This window comes from Danio rerio, chromosome 15 (assembly GCF_049306965.1).
Source record: "Danio rerio strain Tuebingen ecotype United States chromosome 15, GRCz12tu, whole genome shotgun sequence".
Taxonomy (NCBI): Eukaryota; Metazoa; Chordata; class Actinopteri; order Cypriniformes; family Danionidae; genus Danio; species Danio rerio.
In genome coordinates this window covers 43,740,765-43,758,179 of record NC_133190.1, presented here as the reverse complement: position 1 = coordinate 43,758,179, position 17,415 = coordinate 43,740,765, and the positions used below count along the sequence as shown (strand labels likewise).

Genomic DNA, 17,415 nt, shown 5'->3' with positions numbered 1-17,415 from the left:
ATAATTACCACCTGTCAAACACTTTTTCTGCGGGACTCGTGAATAGGCAGTGATCTGTGTCGTTATAATGGCGTCGGTAAAAAAGACGCACAACCAACAGGAACCAGCCAACAGTATCTGAGGTGTTCGCTAAAATGAATTAGTACAAGTGAGTGAAAGATTGAAGCAGTCCTCTGACTGCCTGAACCTGCTGTCTCGAGCGCATGGCTGTGAGTGCGTCTGTGTGGTCACGTGATGTGCATTTTCAGAGGTAGAGAGGAAGGAGGGCTGCTCAGAAATGCTACACGCCACTGTGGATGTCAAATCGTTGTCATTCTAAAATGCCATTTAAAAACAAAGACAGTGTAAACAGGGCCTGAGAGTGTACTTTTCACGAGCGGATTTGCAACGGGGGCGGGTGGAGGATCGCGATGCCGGTGTTGTCTATCGGAAGAACCGTACGTAATACGTACATAGCAGAGCTTACAAAACGGTGTTTTTTTTTTTTTGTTGACAACACGAACGTTGTCAACATAACTCACTGAAAATCCACCATGCTTACACACCGGCGACTTCATTGAAAGAGGAGAGGGTTTAAGTTCTGTCGACGGGTCTCCTGCTTCTACAGTTTAACAAGCACTTCAACAAGCCTGTTTTTTCCCGCTTGGCAAGCCAAGCTGACGTGACATGGGGGCGTGTCAGCATCGATAATTCTATTTTTTTATTTGATAATCAAAATTGAGCATAAATTTTGATCGATTTCGATTAAAAATCGAAATCGTGACACCCCTAATGATGACTTTAAATAAATGCACCCACTGATTGGGGGTTTGGACATTGTTAATTCTAAAAATAGGTAATAAAACATAACACATTTGGAGAAAGATTATACTGTACAAATGATAGTAGTTTGCAAAATGTTTGTCTTGAAAAAAAAAAAAAACTACACAAAAAAAGTCTACAGATTTAAGTGAAGCTTCATAAACTAATTTCATGAGGAGCCTGTAATTGAGCACGGCTGGTTCTCATCAGTAATTAGTAATAATCCAATCAGATTGATCCACACTTACAACAAATAGACAGATTTTTACCCTTCTGCCTCATCTTAGTTTTGTAACAATGCCCCCTTCCACCCCATCTCCTCCTTTAACTCCCTTTTCTAAGGGTGAGCTCTCGAGACCTACCTGATCTTTGGCCATGGTTTTTATTTGCAAAAGTAGATCAATCATGTTTTTACACTGAGTATTAAAGAGTCAGTTTAATGGTAAAGGGACTGATGTCATGCTTCTTTATAGAAATATTTTGTAGTATTTTAAATAAAGAAAAATAGTATTTTGTAGTTTATTTTGATACACTTAAACCTAAAGTGTTTGGCATTTTATTTAAAAATACATTTCAATTTATTTTTGCCCAACGCTGATCGTAACCGGTTGTGCAACCCTGATCATCGCGTTTCTGCACGTTTCAATTTGTGACCCTGTTTTGACAAGAGGGCGGAGTCAAGGGAACTTAGGCATTTACAGCAGGCCCAGACCTGCCTCTATTTAAGTGGTGTCGTGTCCTAAAGACATAGTTTCACCAAGGTGGTCTTACAGCCCGGTAGGCCTAGGCTTGCCGTAAACACCCAACTTCCCTTGTAAGGTTTGGTTTTGTAAAGGCAATGCTATAAAAAAATCTTTCGCAAATATATCGTTTTTGTTTTTTAAATTGCAGATTTTTTCGTTTTTTGATTTTTATTTGCAGTTCTTTTTAGTTTGCATTTTAATTTTTCAAAGATTAATTTTTGCTTTGCGATTTTTGGACATTTACATTTATTTATTTATTTTTTGCTCAATACTTTATGTTTTGTTTGCAATAGTATATATGGCCCTAGATTGACTCCATATATTACAAATAATATATAAATATATTCATTCATTTTGTTTTCAGTTTAGTCCCTTTATTAATCAGGGGTTGTCAAAGCCTGATGAATTGCCAACTTTACCAGCACGTTTTATGCAGCGGATGCCCTTCCAGCCGCAACCCAACAATGGGAAACACCCACACACACTTGCACTACAGACAATTTAGCTTATTCAATTCACCTACAATATAGCGCATGTCTTTGGACTTATGGGGAAAACTGGAGCACCCGGAGAAAACCCACGCGAGCACAATGAGTACATGCAAACTCCAGACAGAAATGCTAACTAACCCAGCCGGGGCTCAAACCAGCAACCTTCTTGCTGTGAGGCAATTGTGATACCCACTGCGCCACTGGGCTGCCCATGTAAATATATTTAAATATTATACATTTTCATAAAGAATTATTGTGTTGCTAAAAAAATATCAAATTGTTTTCGGAAAGGATCATCAATGCACCGAATTGAACAGAATTAATGGCATAATAATTGTAATCAAACCGAACCGTGAGATCAGTGTAGGTTTACACCCCTAGCCTCTTATCTCTAACATTTAACATTTCATAATATAATGACAACACAGTTTTTTTTTTTGAGGCCTCAAACTATAGGAAGTGTCGCCAGAATGTAATAATGAAAAAAATGCAAATGAAGACCCATAACTTGAAACCATATGCTCCTTCGTTTTAATGAATGGGGGAGTCCAATAAAATGCTTTTTTGAGTGGAATTAACAGGGGTTGCTTTGTATTTTCTTACTTTCTCACTGACTTCAACACAGAAAGCAAATAAGAGATGTACATTTGTATATATATATATATATACATATATATATATATATATATATATATATATATATATATATATATATATATATATATATATGCAGAAAGCAGAGAAGAGAAGGACATTTCTGGTAAATCTGGACTATTGCATGTCTGAAATGCCACACACTCTCAGGTACATACATGTGTGTGTGCGTTTCAGTTGTTCTCAGAATTATATCATTAAATATCCAAACACATGTGCATTAATCATTTTTCGCAAGCACAAACAGCACTCTCCGAGGCTCACATTCACATGGTCTTCAAACGTCCGCTAACGTATAGCTGTCAGACAGCCTCGAGTGCACAGTGTTATTCTCGGGCTCCAACCGTCTTTGATATCTGTGTGTTATGTAACGTCAAACCCTCTTGTGTCTATGAAACATATTGTTTCAGGTTTCACTTTGTACAAATGAACATGCAAATGAAATAACGAACTAAGAACGAGTAAACAAATGTGCTGATAATGAATCAACGTGAAATAAATATACATATTTACTTGCATGAACGTTGTTTTGTGTCTTTAAATTTAGAACAGGTTTCTTAATTTATAAGTGAATGCCAAAATAAGCAAGTCAATCATTATATCTATATGTGAGCCTGGACTGCAAAATGTTGCACAGGTATATTTTTGGGAATAGTTAAAATTAGATTGTATGGGTCAAAATTGTAGATTTTACATGTTTTATTAGAATATTAAGTAAAGATCATGATCTATTAAGATATTTCTTACTGGAAATACATCAAAACTCTTTGATTAGTAATGTGCATGGCTAAAAACTTAATTTGAACAATTTAAAGGTGATTTTCTCAATATTTCGTTTTTTTTTTAACCCTTAGATCCTAATTTTTTACTTTTATCTCTGCCAAACATAAATCAAAACTAAATTTTTGTTAGTAATTAGCATTGCTAAGATCTTAATTTGGACAATTTAAAGGTGATTTACCTCATTATTTAGGTTTTTTAACTCTTAGATCTTATTTTTTTAGTTTTATCTCTGCCAAACATAAATCAAAACTCAATCTTTGATTAGTAATGAGCATTGCTAAGAACTTAAATTGGACAATTCAAAGGTGATTTTCTCAATATTTTTTTAACCCTTAGATCTTATTTTTTACTTGATATCTGTGTGTTATGTAATGTCAAACCCTCTTCAAATGTCAAACGAGTAAACAAATGTGCCAATATTGAATCACAGAAAATAATGTACATATTTACTTGCATTGACGTTGCTTTGTGTCTTTAAATTCAGCAGAGTTTTCATGATTTTTAAGTGTAGGACAAATTTAGTAAGTAACTCGTTATTCCTATATGTGACCCTGGACTGCAAAATGTCGCACAAGTATATTTTGGGAATAGCTAAAAATACACTGTATAGGTCAAAATTTTAGATTTTACATTTATCATTATGATATTAAAATATCATGATCTAGATAGATCCAAATGAAAATACATCAAAACCCAATTTTTTATTAGTAAAGGGCTTGGCTAAAAACTTAATTTGGACAATTTAATGGTGACTCCTAATATTTAGGTTTTTTAACCCTTAGATCTTAATTTTTTAAGTTTATCTCTGACAAATATATATCAAAACTCAATTTTTGATTAGTAATGAGCATTGCAATATTATGTTTTTTAACCCTTAGATCTTAATTTTTAGTTGTATCTCTGCCAAACACCGTCCTAAATAGATATAGAAAGTTTGTTTATTATGTGATATACATCTCGATTAACGAAAAATTGTCACTTACTCCATGCTCATATTTCTGTAACTGAATTTAAATGAAAAGAAGTTTAGGGCAGATTATGTTAAATTGACCAAAAATGTTAAATTGACTTCATGACTTGCAGAATTACAGCAGATTTATAAGTATAATCAAATGCTGAGTCAGTTTAGACTACAGCAGATGGCTGAACTCAGAATATTTTAAGAAATCCCGAATTCTCTCTTCTTTTTTTTCAGTGCACGAGACAGTCATTCACGTTCTGGCTTCAGTGTGCACGTGAATGACTGGTAACCCTGTGAATGAAGCGCTGGGTTTATTCTTGAAATTCTCCGTGTGGCAGCAGGGGAATACACGACAGCTGTTAATAATGACCCTCCTCTGAAACTGCAAATGAGTCATAGCACTATTATCCTAATAACTCCTTGTCATGAGCCAGTGAATGATTCCCATCCACTTACCGGGGTTGTTCACAAGGGGCGCGTTCATGCGTTTTTTGTATCTAATCGTTTTGCGTTGTAATTTAACTTTAGAGGAGGCACATTGGAAAGCGTTCTGCTACATTCCGTTACACTGCGTTTAATGTTCTAAATACAAGAACGTGCCCTCCGTAAACATTCTAAAATCTCTCAGGTAATTGATGTGGACCGAAGGCGCGCGCACACACACTCATACACTCACTCACCCGCGTTTCTGAGTTTTCTATTTCGGAGCACCGAGATGATCACCAGCACGTTACCGAGCACGTCCACCACGCTCGTGAAGATCAGCACACCGGCCAGTACCATGACGACCCACGCCGGCCGCGCGCCGGCTCCGCTACCCCAAGCGCGACCCTGCCCGACTTCCGTCCGGTTCCTGATGAGGGAGACATTCTCGGGCATGTCGAATAAACTTCACCCTCTCTCTCACACCAAAAACACGCTCGGTAGCCTTTCTCACGAAGCTTCTGCCATCTCCACCATCGTCACCAATTAAACATTGGCATGTTCTCAGCAAGCCTTGGGAAGCTCGGTGACGTGTTTGGGTTTCTCATTCATGTGGCACATGAAACACTGTTTTATTTGCGTCTTGACTGACGGATGTGTTCAACTTCACGGTGCTCGTTCTCCTACCTCGCCGCGCGCTCTTTTAAAACTCACTCACGGCGAGAGCGCGCCGACGCACGAGACGGTTTTTCTGAGCATCTCGCCCCAGTCGCGTGCGCTCCGGTATTTCCCATTGAAAACGCTGGCGTGGGTTCACTGCTCTTCCTCCTCATCCAATTGTTCCTCCTCTTCCCCTTCAGCTTATTTACATTGATGCTCGAGAATTCCTCCACACACACAAAAACAGCTGTCAAAACGCGGGACGCATCAGTTCACATACATGTCCAGTCAGACTTTATTTATTTAATACATCTTTCGGTGGCGGCTGACGCTCTCCCGTTTCGGTTGAAATCCCTCCTCAGGAGTGTCTAACGCTCAAGTCCAAGATGTGTCAGGTTTTTTGACAGCAATGTATTTCGCCTTTCTTTGTCAACTACGATGCTGTTCGCGTTTGAGGGCAGGACTGCCATTAAATGAAAGACTCCAACTTAGAAAATGCGCGATAATTCCGTGTTTTCCCTCCTCGAAGCGAGTCCCTCGGCGACTCCGCTCAGGCGAGTAGAGTTTACGGTCCAGTTCTCGGACATGTCCATGGACACGGCGGATGGAGAGACGTCGCTTTCGACCCGCTCCACACGGCCAGTCAGTCTCCTCATTGAGGACCAAAATCCGCGAGCGCGCGCCACCGCTGTTTACAGCTGCCCCGTTCACACTCGCGCTCCGGGAGCCTCCGCGTGCGTCTCAACTTGTACTGAGAGCGCGCAGGTGCACGTGAGGGCGTCCTGCCACCAATAACGGATTGGAATTAAAAGGCCTTGCAGCGGTTTCCACACCGTGAAAAGCTAGAGACATTTTCCACGATGCTTACCAAGCTCTAATATTCACATAGGCTACTAACCTCTAACATATATAGCAATTTAGATGTAATAATAGCAATTATTATTAGCCTTCTGTTTAATACGTTTTTAAATATCTTTTAAGTTATATGTTTAACGGAGCAAGGACATTTCACATTATTTCCTAAAACACGATTCTGAAAAAAAAAAAAATGGCTGGAATTGGCTCTTTTAGTTTGGCTGGAATATTCAGTTTTACGATTAAAAAAACATGGGCAATCAAATTAGCCCCCTTGGGATTTTTTTTTTTAAATTTCTATATAGAAAAAAATCACCATTTTCCAATAACTTGCCTAATTAACCTAACGTGTCTAGTTAACCTCATTAAGCCTTTAAGTTGCACTTTAAGCTGAAAAGTATCTTGCATGCAAACATTCTAACATGATGTACTGTCATTATGACAAATGCAATATACGTTTGTTATTAGAAATTAGTTTGTAAAACATAATTTAAAAAACAAATGTGTTATCTTTGAATAACAGCATATGAAATACATTCACTGAAGAGCTAATAAATTTGTCAACTATACACTTACAGGCCACTTTATTAGGTACATCTTAATGGTATCGGGTTGAACCCCCTTTTGCCTTCACAACTGCCTTAATCCTTCGTGGCATAGATTCAACAATGTACTGGAAATATTCTTTAGAGATTTTGGTCCATATTGATATGATAGCATCACGCAGTTGCAGCTGATTTGTCGGATGCGCATCCATGATGCAAATCTCCCATTCCACCACATCCTAAAGGTGCTCGATTGGATTGAGCTCTGGTGACTATGGAGGCCATTTGTGTTTAGTGAACTCATTGTAATGTTCAAGAAACCAGTCTGAGATGATTCGTGCTTTATGACATGGCGTGTTATCCTGCTGGAAGTAGCCATCAGAAGATGGGTACACTGTGGTCATAAATGGATGGACATGATCAGCAACAATACTCAGGTAGGCTGGGACGTTGACACAATGCTTAATTGGTACTTATGGGCCCAAAGTGTGCCAAGAACATATCCCGCACACCATTACACCACCAGTCTGAACCATTGATACAAGGCAGGATGGATCCTTACTTTCATGTCGCTGACCCCAAATTCAGAGATGCATTCAGAGATGCTATTCTGCATTCCTCAGTTGTAACGAGTGCTAAATTGAGTTACTGTTGCCTTTCTATGAGCTTAAACTAGTCTGGCCATTCTCTGTGATGGATGGCAGGCATCTGTGCCCACAGAACTGCCGCTCACTAGATATTTTCTCTTTTCAGACAATTCTCTGTAAACCATGGAGATGGTTGTGCATGAAAATCCCAGTAGATCAGCAGTTTCTGAATTACTCAGGCCAGCCCGTCAGGCAACAACAACCATGGCACGTTCAAGGTCACTTAAATCACCTTTCTTCCCCATTCTGATGCTCGGTTTGAACTGCAGCAGATGGTCTTGACCTACATGCCTAAATGCATTGAGCTGCTGCCATGTGATTGGCTGATCAGAAATCTGTGTTAACGAACAGCTGGACAGGTGTACCTAATAAAGTGTCTGGTGAGTGTATATATCGTATCAAAATAAAACAAAGAAAATAAATTTAAAACATAAGAACAACCAGTGGTATTAAGCCATAAATGCCATGCATAAATCACTAGATTTTCAGATTGTTACATTTTGTTATTGGAATAGACCTTTCATGATCATTCCCGGTTTGTTTAGCTTCATGTAATATTAAGGGGTATCTAAAATACATGATGCAATGTCAAATTGTACAAAAAAAGAATGCACACCACTGGAAAATGTGTAGAAACAGTACAGGAAATCTAAACAGAAGGTAGAGACTATTTCCCATACATAATTCAGGAAACAAAGCATTATATAGTTCTGCTTTGGGAATTCTCTTGCAGTGCCTCAAACAAAACTGAATATCTTTTTTAAAAATCTGATAGCACCAACACAGCACATGCTGAATGATTTTTTTCCTTCCTCAAAAGTGCCAGAGTGTCTGCATGGCATCTTGCAATCAAGACTTTGTTTCCATGCACCTACAGGTATTACAAAAAAAACTATTTACCGGGGTTAACCAATCACAATATAGTTTACTAGGTAAGACAGTTTTATTTTCTGTATACATCAGACGGTCAGCGAATGGATTGTGGGTGATCCTTGGGCATGCAGACCGCCAGAAGCTCAGGGCAGATCAGTATTGGTTAAAACTGAGACTTTTAAATAACATTGAGAATAATTGTTACATAAAAACAATAGGGTACGTTTCCCAAACAACGACATAACTTGCAGCTGAACCATCATAGTACAATGCATCTTTTGGGAAAAGAACAATGTGGTGACGAGTGTTTCCCAAAACCTAAAGTTTCTGTCGCAGATCCATCGTTTAAACCACGTTAAAGTTTAAAACGGACATAACGATGCTCTAAACAGGGTGGAGTAACTTCTTTAGAGAAGAACCTCATTATTTCTCTGTGCAAATTTTATTGTTTTACAGGCACACACATTAAAAAAACAGCCAATGTTAGTTTTGGTAAAAACATGCCCTCATTTTCTATATTAATTTAAATATATGTGAATGGCACATATAGGGCCTGCATGTGTTTCCTTTGCAAATATTGAGAACATTACAAATTCTAATCTAAAACATAAAATCACTTACAAAAGATAACACGTATTCTAATAGCGTATATAAATCATATAATAAATAAATAACGAGGTGATTTATTAAGAAATACAATTTAATTTTTATTATTTATTAGGAAATGAAAAAAACTACTTTAACAATAACCTTAATAATATTAATGATGATGATGATGATTATTAATATTTTTAAGTAGGATATTGTTTATTTATTTTTTTAAAAGTCTATTTTAACAATTTGTCACATGCAAACCACTGCAGAAATGTTCTAAGCTCATGTCATAACAGCACAGATCCTTAATAAATAACCTACTATAAATTAAAAGCATTAACATACGCTGTATATTCAGCCTGATAAGTATTTTACGTTTTGTCAGTTTAGTGGCTAATTCATACGAATTCGTACGAGTTCAGTCGTATGATTTTTAAAAAAGAGATGTGGCACCTAACCCCACCCCTAATCCCATCATTGGGTGATGAGCAAATCGTACTAAATGTTAAGAATTAGATTGTGCAAATTCATATGAATTAGCCACTAAATCAAAAAGTTACGAATTGCTGTGAGATTGCGTTGGAATACTTTGTAATCACAAGCTTTGTAGACGTAACGGGGGTTGGTAGCGGGGCGTTGGATGGCGGAGGGGTGTTGCGGATGAAAATTAAGAGGGTCGGAGAGCCGCGGAAGAGAGTGAAAGTGAACAGCGGACGAGGGAGGAGGACGATTGAGGAGGGGGATCGGTAAAATGAGGTGCCGGTTCAGATTTCAGAGGTGCCAGGATCCGGCATGTTCTGGCACAAGTTAAGCCCTGAATACACCTAAAAGAGATTACTTTAATGTTTTTTTAAAAATTAAATTTAGTTTAAACTAAAAAAGTTCAAATGTTAGAATGTTCTAAACAAATAGGGCATGGGGGGATAACTGGGAATAGAACACAGCCAGGAACTATGTTTCTAACTACAGCTCTAGAGGTGTAGTTGCAAGTGTACAAGTTTGCAATGCAGTTTGTGAATGTTCGTTGTAACGGCTGATTTGAGAAACGCCAAACGAATGAACTAAGTTTGTAACAACAGATCTTGCCACCTTAGTTGGCTAACGGTGGTTTTCGGAAACGCACCCCTGATCAGAACTTTCAAAAATGGCACGGTCCAATTTAAGTCACCATTTTCCAGTAAAGGTTGGCTGAAAATCTAATTTTCAAAGCCTACAATGTTTGTTGCCTCTTATGATTTAAGCAGAGCATTTTTTTTTGCTTCTTTAAAAAAGGAGATGCATGCTTCCTAGTGTTCAAAATGCAACCTATGCCACTACAGTTGATTAACTTGACCTTTTTCTGGCTTCTAGCAGCTAAAAGATCTGTTTTTTTCATTGAGCTCATCCTATTTCTGTGTTGCAGATGGATAGCAGCTGAAATGAGAGAGGGCTGAGAAGTACAGCACAGGGAGCCACTCGGAAGAAAAGTTGCCCGCTATAGGTCACAATTCATTTAAGGGAAAAACCATTGTGGCGAGTCCATGTCCGACAGCTCCGTGATGGCATTGGGTCCCATGCCACCCCAGAGAAGGATGCCACCTGATTCTGCTGCTTGTATCTCCTATATATGCCAATGACACACACACACACACAGTGTCAGAAAGGAAGATTATCCAAGCTTAACACAGACCTGCTTCACCTTGTGCGTTTCCATGCAGCTTGGGAAAAGGGTTCCAGCATATCATTCACTGTTACTCAATTAAAATAAATGTACGCCTCTGATGTTTGAGCTAATCTGTCTGAAGTGTTAGAAATACATCAAGCTATTGCACTCAGGATGAAAGACCACTGAAATGTTAATGGAGTGCTCTAAAAATGCATTAGATTTGTGTACATATTAGGGTTGTGGCAATACCATTACTTCATCTTGCGATACTATACCAGCTGAAGTATCACAATACCAAGTAGTCATGTGATACTGTAATTCATAACTCAAATTATTAAGAAAATGGTCAGAAATACTATATTTTACGTTATAATAGGTTTTTATTTATTTCATAATTCCCTTATATTAAAAAATAAGTATTATTTGCACATCACTTCACCTAAAATTATTATTATTTTGTTAATTTTGTAGACAACAGACCAACAAAAAATACATTAAAGATACATATTATACCAAATAACAAAAAGCTACAAAAAGAGCATTTTTCAAACAAAATTAGGCTAAATTAAGTGCTATTTTGGGTTTTTCATCTATTTTCATCTGCTTTTTCGTCTTATAAGGTAACAATCCAAAGTAATTAAAAATTTCACTTTGTGAGTCGTTCTTTTTAAGAGATTGTTGCGGTTGTTGTAGCTACTAAATCATATTGAGAGAAACAGAAATGAGTTTGAAACATCAGAAAACATCAGAAAACTTGCAACCTTAAAAGGTTTTAAAACAAACATGGTAGCATTTAAGTGGCTTTTCCACATCCAGCATTGTCTTTTGTAGATAGACCGTTAATATCGATACTACCGTTTATCGTTTATTTTGGAGCCATTGTATCGCGATACTACCATAGTAAACCGCGCAACACTAGTACATATGAGTTTACACTATATCTGTTTGGGTTTAAAAAGCAATGAGTATATGGATGAGGGGCGGATGGACATAGAGGTAGAGAGGACAGAATGATTTGGATAAAGGCTGGATGGAAAGATAGAACAATAGACAATGAAAGAATTAACAAATGCTTTACACAACATTTGAACAACAAATAGACATAGAAGGACAGAATAAATGACAAGATGAATGAATGAATGAATGAATGAATGAATGGATGGATGGATGGATGGATGGATGGCAGGTGAAAAAAATAAATCTGGGACACAGTGATGACCATAGATGGATGGAGATGGATGATGAATGGATGGATGTAAAAAAATAAATCTGGGACACAATTGAATGACCGTAGATAGATGGATGGATGGATGGCAGGTGAAAAATAAATCTGGAACACAATGATGACCATAGATAGATAGATAGATAGATAGATAGATAGATAGATGGATGGATGGATGGATGGATGGATGGATGGATGGATGGATGGATGGATGGATGGATGGATGGATGGATGGATGGATGGATGGATGGAGGTGAAAAAATAAATCTGGAACACAATGATGACCATAGATAGATAGATAGATAGATAGATAGATAGATAGATAGACAGATAGATAGATAGATAGATAGATAGATAGATAGATAGATAGATAGATAGATAGATAGATAGATAGATAGATGATGGATGGATGGATGGATGGATGAATGGATGGATGGAGGTGAAAAAATAAATCTGGGACAGAACAATGACCATAGATGGATGGATAGATGGATGGACGGATGGGTGGATGGAGGTGAAAAAATAAATCTGGGACACAATGATGGAATGACCATAGATAGATGGATGGATGGAGGTAAAAAATAGATAGATAGATAGATAGATAGATAGATAGATAGATAGATAGATAGATAGATAGATAGATAGATAGATAGATAGATAGATAGATAGATGGATGATGGATGGATGGATGGATGGATGGATGGATGGATGGATGTGAAAAAATAAATCTGGGACACAATGATGGAATGACTATAGATAGATAGATATAGAATAGAATGATAGATATAGATATAATGAGAACACCACAGCAACAAGAGAGCAATGTATACAGACAGGTAAGCTACACGTTCCACATCTTTTTTTATTTCTGTTTACAAATACGGTACAAAAATATAGTGATGTTTGCTGGCGCGCGTGCGCCTTTATCTCCGCGAGCCAGCAATGCCATCCAGAGCGGTTCAACAACAACAGATAACAGCCCTGCCTACTCAAATCAGTCCAATGCGAGGTGTTTGAATGATTATTTTTTTTACACCCACGACACCACCGCTGGGAATAAAGGAGGCGTTTACCGCGTGGAAACCTGGCTGCGACTTTTCGGTCGGGTGTGTGCGTGGGTTTCCGGGCTGATTGTTTGAACGCGCGGCTCGTTAGGAGAATCGGGTTATGTAAGCGGGCGTCTGGTTTCTCCGGGATAGAGAGAAAGAGAGAGGGAGAGAAAGAGAGGCCTTGCTTCCTTTGATGTCAGACTGCAGGAAACCCTCCCGAGACCGCCGGTGCTTGTCACTGTCTGTGTGTTTTAGTTTAATTTGTATGGCGTGTGAAGAAATCCACACGCGTGTCTGTGCGGTGTGAATGAGTGTGGGTGAATCTGCGCACTTCTGAGACTGGTTAATGACTGAAATGATGGGTTTCACCCTGTCTGCCTTCCATCACGTGGTAACAACGATGTGAAGCGGCCTCAAGTCACAAAAATCTTAACTGATTTATTCTACACCTTCATTAGTCACCCTTTTCAAGTGACTACATGTGGTATAATAACGCTGCCACATGTAATATTCACAAAAAGAGATATGGGTCAAAGATAAGACGATATAAAGTGTATAGGTCTAAATAAAAATAAAAAGTCAAAGTAATTTTCCATTGTCATACAGTGAAGCATAAGCTATATATTCATGTATTGTAAAACAACACATTTATTCTGATCTTTATAAAGGAATATGCAAATGTTCTAAATTGTACATATTCAGTCGGTGTGTCTGAAATGTCATACCTCCAAACAATATGTGAAGGTATGGCGAGTAGTAGGATGCCTGAATTCATAGTATTTGAAAATCAGTAGGCAAGAAGTACACAAATGATGTAGTACTTCATTCATTTATTTTATTTTCGGCTCAGTCCCTTTAATAATCTTGGGTCACCACAGTGGAATGAACCGCCAACTTCCTTCCGGCTGCAACCCCTCACTGGGAAAAATCTAATACTTCTGGCGAGAATTTAAAATCCACATCATTGGACACTTCGGTATTATATGGAGAGAAGTTATGAATGGGAGTGAAGCGATGCAGCTAACTAGGTCATGTGATATTATCTACATGGCTAATGTAGTTTGAATTCCATTTATACTACTCACATTCATACTGTATTATAGAACACACTAATGGTCATGTAGTATTCAGATACAAATTTAATACCTATACTCAAGCAGTAAATGCAATTTAAGACAAAACAAATCAAATTAAGACAAAAAGATATCTTACTGCTGATAAATGATTAGGGTATCGATTAAATATCTCTATAAAACCATTAAATTGTACAAAAATAAAAATGACATTTTATGACTTTTTAATATGAGGTGGATTGAGGGTTATAGGATAAAGTTTTTTTTACTAAATGCAAATTTAAAGGTACAGTGCATAATTTTCATCACTAGGGGGTGTGTATTTACAACAAACAAAGGTTTAGTTTGATGATGGGATGACTGAGTGTGTAATCACGGGAGTTGCAGTCTTTATTGCATCATATGAGACCGATGAGTAGGGCCAGACGGAATCTGCAGAAATTTTTAGCCATTTCTGTGCAGAATTGTGTTAAAAATCTGACGATTTATGCAGAATGATTTTGGGAGTATCATAACAACCTTAATATGTGAACTAAAAAGTAATACATTTTTAACTTGTCTTTAATGTTTACAATGCAAATCCAATCAGATCCATTTTATTTGGTAAACAAAGCGTTTTAGGAAATTAAATTGTATCTTTCGAAAATGATGCATTTTAGTCATGTGACCAATTCAGTTAACATGGTGGACGACATTGTTAAGCAAACGTCTTTAATGCTGTCCGTTTTGACAGCTTTATTAAAGATTAGTATTAGTTTATACATGCTCCGTATTGCCTCTCTTCAAAGGACTGGAAATGTTTACTTGGAGCTGTTGTTCAGCGAAAGAAGCAGACCGCAATGTTTCATAGAGATGTAAAGTAAATAAAGGGCCCAAAGGCTGATTTAAACACTACCGGTCAAAAATTTGGGGTCAGTTTTTTATTTATTTTTTATAATTAATTTTATTTAATAATTAAAAAAAACTATTCTGTTCATCAAGGCGGCATTTATTAAATGTAAAAAAAGTCAATAATAATTTATTACATATTTATTTATAACTTATTGTATGCAGTTTAGTTTCAGATGAAATTATTCCTCCAACCATTATTGCTTTTATTACTATTACCATTAATAAAAATAATATTAATAATATTAATAAACAATAATAATTAATATTACAGTGATTTCTGAAGGATCATGCGACTCTGAAAACTGAAGTAATGAAGCTGAAAATCATCTTTAAAATCACTGGAATAAATTATTAAATTAAATTATAAAGTACTTTTGAACAGTTATTCTATAGTGCAATAATATTTCACAATTTTAAAAATTTTACTGTATTTTTGATTAAATAAATGCAGCCTTGGTTAGCAGGAGAAGCTTATTTTAAAACATTTAAAATCCTACTGACCCCAAACTTTTGACTGGTTGTGTACTTCTGCTTCAAGCACATGCAGATCAGCCTTTGTGCAGTCATATAGCCGTCAGCGCGGCTGATGTGCACCTCTCAAAACTTTAACTACGTATCACGACGACGCGTTGCGCAAGCTCTGCAATTGGTAGTTATGATGAGTCTGGGCGGTGTTAAGAGCCGCAAGTCTGATGAAGTCACGCGAAGGAGCTCCAGATGGAAACTTTTGTTTTGTGTTTACCTTATGATTAATGTTGTTGCATGTCCGCTGGTTTCTGCCTCTGAAAAACAGAGTTTTAGCTACTTGTACAGTAAGGTAGTGTTCAGAAGAAAACAAAACACCTGCAAAAAGACTCGATACAGAGGAACATAGAAACCTACTGCCAGTTAGCGTTCCAGAGGTGTTATTGCAGGGCAACACAAACAACACGCAGAAGTTTAAATGTGCAAGCATGCGCCGTGGGTCATGGCGATCACTCGATACCCCCTTTTTAAATATTGTTTTGTTTTACCTTCGCTCTGCCAGTGAGAGTGCTTGAGCTCAAGCGCATCAAATGAAAAGCAAACCGTCTTGAGGGGGGCGGGGCATGTCAGACACTAGAGAGCATTTGATTGGGAATGATTTGATGATAAACGTGAGGTGACGTGAATAAAACCTTTGATCCATTTAAAAAGAAGTGACAAACTGCAAGGTATACAAGTTTATTTCAGTGTTATATCCTCTAAATGCAAATGTTTGTTCTGGCTTCGTTAAGTTCAAAAAATCTCAAGAAACAGTTTAGAAGTTCACATTTATTACTCCATAAAATACCCCTAGAATCAGAAGCTCTGCTCTGACGTGCCACTTACACACACGCACACACACACACACACACACACACACACACACACACACACACACACACACACACACACACGCGCACACACACACACAACCACACACACATACACACACACACACACACACACATACACACACACAAACACACACGCATACAGCATGATGTACAATAAACATGGACAAATATAAACCCAATCAGAGTAATGCTTGCCGATTTTGCTCACCAGATATGTTGTTGATAAAGGCAAAATTATAATTAAACTTGACAAAAGAGAGATGTGTGGTTTTGTATTTTAAAGCTAGTCAAAGAAAACACAGCCAGGAATTAATATCAACCGCTGCATGAACAGATGACAGTTGAGCTGAGTAATCTGACACAATTCAGCAGTCTACATGTGTTTGCTGAAACATACGCATCAAATTTCAAAATAAACATGATAAATTAACAAAAGATGTAACTAAGCATACCATATGCCTCTCAGAGTGGAGATGAATGAATGTATAATCTGCAAATCTTGCATTTTGCGTCCTGATGCCAGTTTGAACATGCCTCGTGCTGTAGTTACCAAGTAACGCACAGTAAACAGATTGGCGATAGCGTTTTCAAAATAAAAGTCCCACATAGATAGTAAGTCAAATATACTGTCAAAAATAACTAAGGGAGAATTATCATTGTTGTCTCATTGAAAAACGTTGTTGCTTATCAAACACAGCAAGAGGCATGCATATTAATGATCTCAGAGCTTTTTTATGATCTCAGAGGTTTATTATGAGGCTGCTCTTTAGGTCCGGATGAATGACCCTGATTATCTTAGGCATAACAGGAGCTGTGTCTCATTTCAGAGGATGTATCCTCCAAATAATGCAGACTTCAAAAAGGAGTCCTTCAAAGTCCACACAGGCCAAATCGAGCGCTTCGAAATGAGACGATCTAGCCTACAGAGAACAGATATCCTCACCTAGCAATCGTAACAGTTGTCGTTAATAAGCGCTAACAAAAATTGTATTGACTTTTATTCAAAGTGATTTTAAAACTTATTGTAAGCGATCCATAGGCAAAACAAGGTTTATAAAAGCTGGAAAAATATTTCCTTTGATTCATACATGTACACATAAACATGTAAGCTGTCTATAAAAATTACTCTTTCGTAAGACATGTCATA

The 17,415-nt window shown here is 37.4% G+C and overlaps 1 protein-coding gene across 2 annotated transcripts in view; it reads right to left on the bottom strand.

Moving 5' to 3' along the window:
• mtnr1ba (melatonin receptor type 1Ba) overlaps positions 1-16,833 on the bottom strand; it is a 50,045-nt gene extending 33,212 nt beyond the window's left edge. The window contains exon 1 of one of the 2 annotated variants that reach the window (XM_073922739.1): positions 16,721-16,833. Coding sequence is in view for 1 of the 2 variants with exons in the window: in NM_131395.1 (NP_571470.1) it covers positions 5,114-5,312 (199 nt within the window). In the remaining variant the exon portion in view is untranslated. Of the gene's footprint in view, positions 1-5,113; positions 5,464-16,720 lie in introns of those variants that run through there. The other variant, NM_131395.1, reaches the window with a different exon arrangement.
• Between the last annotated feature and the right edge of the window lie 582 nt (positions 16,834-17,415).